The sequence below is a fragment of the Uranotaenia lowii genome, chromosome 1 (genome assembly GCF_029784155.1).
Source record: "Uranotaenia lowii strain MFRU-FL chromosome 1, ASM2978415v1, whole genome shotgun sequence".
Lineage (NCBI taxonomy): Eukaryota > Metazoa > Arthropoda > Insecta > Diptera > Culicidae > Uranotaenia > Uranotaenia lowii.
This window is the reverse complement of record NC_073691.1, coordinates 38,311,433-38,322,289: the sequence shown is the minus strand read 5'-3', so window position 1 is coordinate 38,322,289 and position 10,857 is coordinate 38,311,433. Positions and strand designations below refer to the sequence as shown.

Sequence of the window (10,857 nt, the reverse complement as noted above, 5' to 3'; positions counted from 1 at the left end):
ACCTGTTAGATCACTCCATTGTACGTTTTAGTGATCTAAACTTCGTCACTAATCGTACGTTTGAGTGGGACATTAGTGATCATAGGCCTGTCCTCACTGCATACTGTAACAGAAAAACATCACCAGAAATTACACTTCTATCACGTCGAAATACCAATTGGAGAAAGTTGAACAGAGACTTTATAGATTTCTTAACAAATTTCTGCTCACGAAATCGAGACCCCAATGCGAATTTACAATCTGTATCTGAACGCTATCAGCAACTTCTCAAAAAACATAGCAATGTTTCCACTACTAGAGTTAAACTGAAAAAAATATGTCCTTGGATGACATTCGAAGTATGGCAGCTATCGAAAACCAGAGATAAGATCCTGCGGAAATGGAGGAGGAACCCCAACGACCAAAATATTACTGAGCAACTGAAGAGTACAAATAAACAACTACAAAGCACAAAACGCAAAGCAAAAAGAGAATACTACGAACAACTGATGAACACTTCTAACATGAAACAACTTTGGAAACAAATAAACGAAATAATTGGAAAAAATTCTATACCCGGTGACCTGGTTCTGAATATACATGGAGAATCTGTAAGTGACCCGTTAGAAGTTGCGAATGCTTTTAACGATTTTTTCACCTCAATAGGACGACAGCTAGCTAGTCAACACCATTCAACAGGAAACATTAATGAGCATGGCACAATTGAACGAATAAGACATTCCATGTATCTTCGGCCAACGACAGTCCAAGAAATAACTACTATTATTTCTAAACTGGATCCTGCTAAAGCTGCTGGAGCTGACGGCTTCCCGGTATCTGCCCTTCAAATCTTTCACAAAGAGTTAGCCCCTATCCTCTCGTCGTCTTTCAACGATAGCGTGTGTTTAGGCCAGTATCCTGAATCTTTAAAACTTGCTGTCGTTCGTCCAATCTTCAAATCTGGTGATCCGAAAGAACTCAATAGCTATCGACCGATTTCTGTCTTATCTGCGTTCAGTAAAGTTTATGAGAAACTTATTGCTACAAGATTGCACGAATTTCTTGAAGGCGAAGGCTTCCTGTATGAGCAGCAACATGGATTTCGGAAAGGTGGCTCTACGGAAATAGCTGTCCTAGAATTAGTGAATAGTGTGTCACACAACTTAGACAGGAAGAAGGAGATACCGGCTACCTTGTTCCTGGATCTTTCGAAGGCCTTCGATACAATAGATCATTGTCTGCTATTGAAAAAATTAGAATCGTATGGTATTAGAGGAGTAGTCAACGATTTTATGCGAAGCTATCTGCACAATCGCCAACAAGTCGTCAAGATAAACGATACTTTAAGTTCTAAATTACCGATAACCGTAGGTGTACCCCAAGGTAGCAATTTAGGGCCTTTACTGTTTCTCATCTACGTGAATGACCTATCGAAACTTTGACTGTGTGGTATCCCAAAACTGTTTGCTGATGACACGGTGCTAGAGTATTCCAATAAGGATGTAGAAACAACAATAAGTGAAATGAAGAAAGACCTTGATGTTGTAGATAGCTACCTTCAGAATAATCTATTAACGCTTAACACTGCTAAAACAAAATTTATAATTTTTCGTGGAATCAAAACCAAACTTCCGTTGCATTCACCCTTAATTCATAAGCAAAACGAAATAGAAGAAGTTTCCAATTTTAAATACTTAGGAGTTCACCTAGATAATCGTTTATCGTGGAAGCCCCATATAGCGTACATAATAAAAAATTGTGCTCCAATCTGCGGAATCATACGGAAGTTTTCGTACTTCATGCCTAGACATATTTTACAGAAGCTTTATCATAGTTTTGTACATAGTCGATATACATACGCTATCAGTGCCTGGGGACACACCAATGTATCTAACTTATCAACGTTGAAAGTCCAGCAAAACAGATGTATGAAAGCAATTTTTAAACTTCCTTACATGTATCCTAGCTTAGAATTGTACAAACTATCAGAACACAATATCTTGCCAATCAGTTGCTTAAGAGATTTACAAACATTATTGATAATGCATCGAATAGTAAAAATCAAGAATATCCACCACAATTTCAATATGCAACACGTAACACACAATTATAACACTAGGTTTATCGATAGATTGTGTGTAGAAAATGCTTCAACTAGAATCGGAGAAAGAAGATTGACCACAACAGGCCCAACTTTGTATAATCGTCTCGGCACAGACATTCGGAACAGTAACAGTGTACCTATGTTTAAAGCGCGTGTTAAACAGTTATTGAAAGCTAATCTAGAGCGGTTAACGTAAGCACTATTACACCTAAACCCATCTGATGTAATCTATACCCAAAACCTTTTAGAGGAACATAAGTTCATTAAGGTTTTCTAAATTCTCAGTTAATGTCAACAAATAAAGACTGCTTCTTGTTTCAAAAAAAAAAAAAGTACTTATCACTAATTTTTTTTAACAAAATTAAGACTTGTTTAAATGTGGTTACGGATTGAGTTTTTTTTCTAAAATTTCTGTTCTATTCACTATTTTCACTTTTGAAATTTTATTTTCAGTTTTGATAAAATTGTGTTTAAAAATTTTTTTTTTTCAAAAACTGAAATGAACTGGCATATCAAGCTTTTTTTCTAAATCCGAATCTCATTTCAAGAAAAAAATCAATTTTTCAAAAATTCAAATCTTGACACTTAACACATTGCGGACCTATTTTAAATATGAAATTTCTTGAATTTGGTCTGGTGGATTCTATTATATAAGATGCCTAGTGTTGAAGTTTCCCGGCTAAGATTTCTTCACGGTCCTTATTGTGTTAAGATCTTACAGAAGGGGGCGGGGGGGGGGGGGGGTAGTTTTGTATGATTTTTTTACAAGGGAGGAGGGGGGAAGGGGTTTGGAAATGCTTGGGTAATTAGTGAATAGCCCCCTAATTTGATGAATAAAACATTTGACCATCAAAAAGCCAAAGGAATGTCAGGAAATGAATGAGAACATGTGTTCATAATTACCCCATAGGACGAAAACTATGGGGTAAATATGAACACTCATCTGTGAACCTGTGCGAATAAAATTTTTCAAAATTCCTTCAAAATCCAGACAAAGCATCATTAACCGGATGTAAAAAAGTTGATAACAACATGCTAGCTGGATTTCCTATGATTAGATATTCAAAACATTGAACACTGTCCAAAACGATTTCCGTTTCACGAGGTAATGGTTTTTTAAAACATCTGAAATAATATCATTATGATTCGAAAACACATCGGAAACTGCTTATAGCAATTGGATGTTAAACTAATACTTTTGGAACTTTTTGTGTTCATTCATCCCCCACAGCAGCGCGTATGGCACTTGTTCGGAATTACCCCGTGTTCATAATTACCCCACTTGACCCGATTTATTAGAGATGTACCGAATAGTGGTATTCGGCGAACGGCCGAAATCCGAATATTAACCTTTTCAACTATTCGGCCAAACGTTTTCAATAGAAATACTTCTATTTCTAAAAGAATCCTTCTATTTCTGCTATCTTAATGCCCCTCATGTTTTAAGTCGATTATTCCCAATCAGATGATCAAATCTTTTTTAAGTAGAGGTCTCTTAGATTTTCAAAATGTCACCATTAGCTGAAAGGACATCAGATGACTTGTCGTGTTTATCACAAAAGTGATTGGGTTCCATTAAAATCTGAGATAAAACATGTTAAAAAAAAGGTGCCAAGCTATTTGAAATTGCTTTTTTTTTCATCGAATTAGATGAATTTCTAATTTTTGCTAGATGTTACCAAAAAGAACGATGGTTACAATGCTTTGCCTTCTACGACACGTATCAACACGACCGGATCTGAACGATTTTTCAAAAAAACTTGTAAAAAAAGGGAAATCTGCACAGAAACTAGGCATTATTCTCAAATATGCAAGAGGAACAAGAACTAAAATGACATGAAATTAAATGTTTTCATCGAATTACAACAGCAGGATTCAAATCGTATTTAACGAATAAATTTACATTAAAAAATCGTTTTGTAACAAAAAATTTAAAAATTGTAGACATTTAATTTTTTAAATTTGGTTTAGCAAAAAATCTTAATTTACCCGCGTCATCCCGGTCAGTCTTAACTCTTATCGAATTCTTTATTTGGTTTATGGGCAAGCCTGGATTTATCAAGAAAATTTAGAATAAACGATAATCAAAGTATATAGCTATCTACAGTGAAAAATACATGGAAACATTTAAATTGTTTTACTGAAACCATAATTTTTTTTCAACATTGCCTTTGAATATTATGTAAATTATCCAACAGGAGTTGAAAAATTTGACAAGTCTGTTGTTGTATAAATTTAAAAAAATAAATATTTGGCCTATTCGGTCTATTCGGCCGAATACTTAGCTCAACTATTCGGTGAGCCGAATATTCGGCTTAACGGTTTTTTAGCGGTATTTGGCGCCGAATATTCGGCCGACCGAATATTCGGTACATCTCTAGTATTTATTAAGACAAATTTGATAAATTAAATAAATAATATCCATAATTGTGATTATTATTAAGAATTAAACCGAGAAAAGCTCATCAAACGATGATACAAACAACATGTTTTGTACAACAAAGTTCAAATGCACAAAAATCCGCATCTTTTGATGGCATTGGTATCAAAAAAATTTTACGTTTGGTACACATGTTGGTCAGTTGAATACAAAATTTTTGGAGAAAAAAGTTTTTTTTTTCATGAAAATAGCTAGCTTGTTTTCCATTTTGACACAAACTTGGTTCATTTTTCATTTTGAACGTGTAGTATCTAATCCAAGCAAAACTTTAAAAAAATAAAATATATAAATTTTATGAAAATTTTTGAACTCAAAATTTATTTGAAATCAAATATTTTGAAAGTGGACTTTTTTCAAAGATCGCGCTTGCGGAACCTCTAAACATGATTTTTTTTAGTCGGTCCCATACAAAAATTTGTTTTCCACATCCTAATCTACCATTTGGAGAGTGAACTCCCAGATTCCCAGACATTATGCAATTTTGGGACACCCTAATGTCCATGTAAGGATTGTCTGCTCGTAAGACGTTTCGATGCTGTTGACAGTGGCTGAGACAACTGCTGAAACACACCACTCCTTGGACTGTACGATGAATGTCTGATGGAACTTGAAAGCCGAGCTTGTTTCTTATAGTCCTCGAAACTGTTATTCAATCAGCTGCTATCAAAACCTTACTGTAGCTCCCCCGAATGGGTCAATGATTACTTTGCTTGCTTGCGGTACTTCAAATTAAAGCCTGTACTCGAAATTAATGCACCACTTCCTCAAAAAGCACTTGACAAATTGTCATCAAATTTTGCACATGTTAATGATACTCTACTAGCTAACTTTAACGAAAATTTCATGATTCATCCACTCAATCAACAGTTTTTTACCCAGGATCAGTTTGCATTAACTTCGAGTACAAGTCTTATAAGTAAATCAAACGTGTTTTTTGTACCGATACTCGGTTGAATATGACAGAACCAGAGGCCTGGTGACGTTCTACCACCTCACTAAGAGTAACCGTTTCCTTGTTAAACTAATCGATATTGTACACTAACGAGCCTATAGTAAACAAAGAGACGAAATGTCACGATGGAAACTCTCGATTTTCTGTTAGTATCATTCCACTCAAGCAAAACAGTCTTAAAGGCAGCCCTACAACAGGGTTGCAAGCTTATTATTTCAAAACATGTTTGTTGTTTGTGTAAGAGTTTCGGAACACTGAAAAAAATATTTATCAAAAATTTCAACTTTTATTTTTTTCTAGTTTTTTCGTGCTAAGTTCATTAATCCTTCTGGAGTGAAAAATTCAAATTTCTTCCTCTAAAATTCACCATTTGGAGGCTTTTCGCTTGGTATGCAAAACCGGTCCTCCGGATTCAAAACGCTACGACTCATCCACCATTCCAAAACATCCTCCTGCTTCCGGAGTTTCCCCATTCTCACCATCATCATCCGTGGATGTTGCTGGCTGCGAAGCTGATTTTGGCAGCACAACTTTCCCTAAGAGGAAGCTGGTGCTGGTGTTTAGAATTCCAAATCACGACGCAGGCCACAAATTATGCAAATTTTTGAACCGAAAGCTGGAAACTATACCTCCAAGTCGCCACGGTTTTTAGGGGTGTGTAGAAATCTGGGAGGTGGAAGAGGATTCCAAACATTTCCAAACAAATCTGATTCCGATTCCGTTTGTGCTATGGTTTTCCGAACGAAATTGGACGATGCCATACGGGAAAGGCAAGGGGAGGTTTGGGTCCAGCAGCAGCAGCAGCAGCAGCAAGGTTATGTATTATTCATGCTGTTTTGCTGTCTTCATTTTGTTTAGGAATTGGCCAAAACACAACGCGTGGTGGGTGCCTTACCATGCTACCCTCGAACCAATCATGACATTCAAATTTTTGGGAGAAAGAATGCAGCACGTCGGTCGGGCCAGTTTTGATGAAAGTTTGTAATCCTTTCATGAATATTTCTAATTGATGAACGTTGTCGTCGCAGCGGAATGGAAACGACCGGGCGGAGAGTGACCAATGCGTTGAATTTATTTCAGGTGTTTGGAATCTGAGGCTCAATATGAGCAATTTTAATTTCAGATACCTATTTGTTTTTAGTTTTAAATTCTCGTATGACAACTCAAAAAATACTTTTCAAAAGCCAGGGCAACTATGAAAACACATAGATAAATTATATAGAAATTTTCCTTTTATTCAGTGCTAATTTAACAAGTTGTTGTTTTTTGTTGACACACCACTTTTTTAACAACCGAACAGTCAGCGTCGTTCCAGAACTGATTCTTCATTTCGATGCAGTGCTCAATCGAATTGGTATTATTGGGCTCTCCCGGATACCAGTCGGTGTAACCGATTGGACTCGAAACCGACTTCACGTTGATGATCCACACGAACGATCCCGTTGATCCCAGATCGATTCCTCCGGTCCACAGTTTCCGTTCATGTCAGCGGAAGTCGCAAGCCGGTAGTTGTTGAAATCGGTATCCGAGGTGATTTGTGGCATCGGAATTCCCTGGCTTTCGCAGTAACGCCAAGCAGCCCAAAAGCTCAGCAAGTTTTCATGTCCACGTACGGGTTTATGACTTGGCTCGATTTTTCCGGGCAGATACCATGGATGAAACTAGAAAGGCCAGCAGGAGAGCGAACACCTTTGACTGCATAATAAGAGTTTGATATGAATTTTGGGATGGCGATGGTGCATTTTATATAGACAAAATTGAGCGGTTTATTTGATTGCCTTATCACCGAAAACAAAGGGATGGTGAACCGGTGTACAAACAAGGTAATAAACATCATTAAATTATATGATATAGAACAGTTGTTCACATATTAAATTTGTTGATTATGGGATAGCATCACGTTGACAAACCAAGACAACAATATCGGTATCAGCGATCTAATAATTGATGCTCAACATGCATTTTAACGACACATTCAATTCGGAACTCATTAATCCGTTCGATAATTTTGTTCATGGTAGAGCAGTGACAGCAGACAAACATTACTGAACTTTCTCGGTAAAAAAAAAACCAAAAGTAGGCTTATAATGTCTTGGATTATCTGTCAAAATATTGAGAGTTGCCAACGTGATAGCTCGTCATATTATCGAATAACCGGTATTTTTGGACCAAAACATCGATAATTAAAATACTTCTTGAAATTTTTGTCCAACAACTCTCTTTACAATCACTTCAACTTTCAAGATCGCAGGCGTCAATGGTTGCAACTCCGTGATTGACCGAGGCCATCAATTTTGGTTAGAGTTCGAACGAATGGTGCCAAGGATTGACAAAACATTCACAATGCCAAAAACTGATACTCGCTTTATAAACAACAATAACGTTGCCGGACACGTCTTAGTAGTCAATATATAGGTTTCGAAAAGAGAAAAAGGGATGAATTCAAATGGCATACTAGCAAAACAATTTTGGGTTGGGTGAAAAGATATGATCAAGAGACACTTTTGACTAGTGCAGTGGTCGGCAACCTGTTGAGCCAAAAGGGCCAATAACTTGAAATTTTCAAAACTTTAGAATTTGAAGAAGCCACATTTGTGATTTATTATTCTTATAGTAAATTAATAATAAACAACAAATATATGAATGATAAATCATAATTAGCTTTTCGAAAATAACTTTAAAACCAGCGTTTTTTTTTTACTCTGGAATTTTTCTTTTAAATCTGTTTCTGATTACTATTAAGATACTCTTCTGGATTGTCAACTCTTCTAGCGTGGTTTGATTTTATATCAATTTTAATGAGTTGGCAAATATCGAGTCAAGAAAATTGAAATTCATATCAAACCTTATTGAATCCTTTGTATTAAATTTAAGTGAAAAATTCAAAAATATTAACATGAGCAAAATATGTTTAGTTTCTTCCGCAAAGAACAGCTTTTAATATAACAAAGTAAAGGAAAATAAATTTTCTCAAAATTATCAAGCTTCTTAATGACATTCTCTCAATTTAGCTCAACCTTTCCATAAGCCAAAAGTATGAGGTAAAATTCAACTAATATTTATCTAGTTCAAATATTTTGTTCCTGGACAACTAGTAGAAATTTCCAAAATTCAAAAACAAAAATTTATTTTAAAAAAATCACTGGTAATGTATTGTCATTATTTAAGTTAAATTTGAATTTCGAAAATCCCCTCATGACCGGGCAAAATCGAGCAAATGGAATCAAATTTGGCATGGAATGGTATAAGGGAACGATAAATGTGGGTGATCAAATAACACGAGAAATGGTAATATAATTATTTGAAACCTCTTCGTTATTCTATTGGGGATACAGGAAGGAAGCTCCTATCCTAAGCTTCATATCGAAAAGGATTAGAGCACGAGAGGTGGTTCTTTAATTATTTGAGACACCACTCTTCTTCCAATCATATATAGTAGGAAGTGAGAGGGGCGCTGATACAATGTTGTTTGCATAACTTGACAAAAAAAAACTTCAAATGAAATCAAACTTGGCATGGAAAGATATTTTGGTACGAGATATGTGTCTAAGATTGCTATAAACCCTTCCGTCATGCAGGGTGGAGAGAGGAGGGATAGGAAAGAGAAAGGGGGAGGCTTTTTTAGCATAAACTGAGCACTTATCAATCAACTTCTTTTATAAGAGAATTTCTTCGTGTACGAATAATTGGAGATCCTCCTTTTTTCAGGGTGGAGTTGGACAGGATACAAGTTCTTTTCATATTTTGTTCGGCATAAATTACAAATTTATCAAATAAATGGCGTCAAATGTGTCAAATCCATACGAATAAAATGAACATTTTGGCATAATAAAAGAACCTATGAAACTTACAAAAACGAAAATTTCAGATCTCGAAAAACAAACTAAACAATCTAGTTTCACTTAATAAGATGAAATCATGTTTTATTTAGAGTCATACCAACAAATTTTTTTTTTTTTACAAATTTCATTTATTTTAAAAAGGTGTACAAATCACTCCGGGTCAGCTAGTCTTAGAAAAATAAGCTTTGAATTGCTGGTTTGAAGTTGTTGTATTAAACTTTAAGATGGGACAATTCAAAAGTGTTTGGTTTAGTATGAAAGAGAGTTTATTTCATTTTTTTAATCAATCAATATACAAGTGTCGGATAATGATTACTTTTACTAGAAAATAAAAAAAAAACATCATTCAAATTAAGCTTAAAGCCTGCCAATCTTATAGCTTCTGATTACGCACCATGAAAATTTATTGATCACTGGTTAAGTTTATTCGTATAGTATGGATACTTTTAAGCACTTTCAATATGAATTTTTCGTTTGGTGATTGCATACACAGTGAAGAATTTTTATTGCTTATAGCAGCTTTGTTTTTTTTGCTGGCACACCACTCTGTAATCGTATTCGCATATGGAATCGTTCCAAAACTTTTGTGTTACCATAAGACAGCGTTCGATACCACCTCCATTGTTGGGTTCTCCCGGGCCCCAATTTGTGTATCCGTTCGGATTTTCTACAGGTTGCACATTATGGATCCATACAAATGATCCTGGTTTCTCACCAAGATCGACTCCCCCGATCCACCATGGTCCATCTATATCCGCTGAAATAGCCAGCAGGAACTGATTGGCGTCTTCTTCCGAAGTAATTGAAGGTAACTGCAGCCCGTGTTTTTCACAATGACGCCAAGCTTCCCAGAAGGGGAGTACAACTTTCATATCCTTGTACGGATTGCCGGCTCGATTGAAGCTTAAGTTACCGTTTTGTGTGACTGATACCACACCTGATATAAGGGCAGAAAGCAGAAAGATGCACACTTTAGATTGCATGATGAAACTCTGATGGTAATTGGTAATGATCATACAACTTATATACACCAAGAGAAAATATTATCAGCAAACACTTAAGTCACTTCCTGATTTGATGACAATTGTTTCAATAAGTTATAACTAGGTCATACAAGACAGTTAAAAATTGTTATCATATCTATAAAAATGATTTTACTGGGGACTCATAAAATATTTTTCAATGGCGACAATAACCAAGACACAATCACGAAGTTCGTGATGATCTTTCCGAGCATATTTGAAAAATTACCTAACCAACGAATTTTTTCAACTCAATTTAATTTTTTCTACTGTGAGCCCTTTAATTCTCATTGAAAACGCAATTGCAAAGCTTGAGTTGTGTAATCCGGAGAAACTGGTAATCCACTTGAATCCATAAATACTTCATGAGTCTTTTCAATTGATCAAAAAACAAGACGCAGGTATTTTTTATGTCAAGTGGGTTCGAGAAACAGCGTAGTATAAAAATGTCACCGAATATGGTGCCGTAGGGGTGTTTAATTTGGAAATACAACTCTACACAAGGTCGTAAGGTTTTT

General features: G+C 35.6%; 1 protein-coding gene across 1 annotated transcript; it reads right to left on the bottom strand.

The window, feature by feature from the left end:
* Positions 1 to 6,887: 6,887 nt before the first annotated feature.
* Positions 6,888 to 10,300, bottom strand: LOC129759364 (lactose-binding lectin l-2-like). Its single transcript, XM_055756796.1, has 2 exons — positions 9,911 to 10,300; positions 6,888 to 7,136 (listed from the first exon to the last, which is right to left on the bottom strand). The coding sequence occupies exons 1-2, from the start codon at positions 10,298 to 10,300 to the stop codon at positions 6,888 to 6,890; spliced, it is 639 nt and encodes a 212-aa protein (XP_055612771.1).
* Positions 10,301 to 10,857: the final 557 nt, after the last annotated feature.

Excerpts from the sequence above, each read along its gene's own strand:
- LOC129759364 (XM_055756796.1), bottom strand. The coding sequence starts at position 10,300 with ATGCAATCTAAAGTGTGCATCTTTCTGCTTTCTGCCCTTATATCAGGT. Across the intron at positions 7,137-9,910 it reads GTATCGAACGCTGTCTTATG|TTTCATCCATGGTATCTGCC; the intron begins GTAACACAAAAG and ends TGGCCTTTCTAG.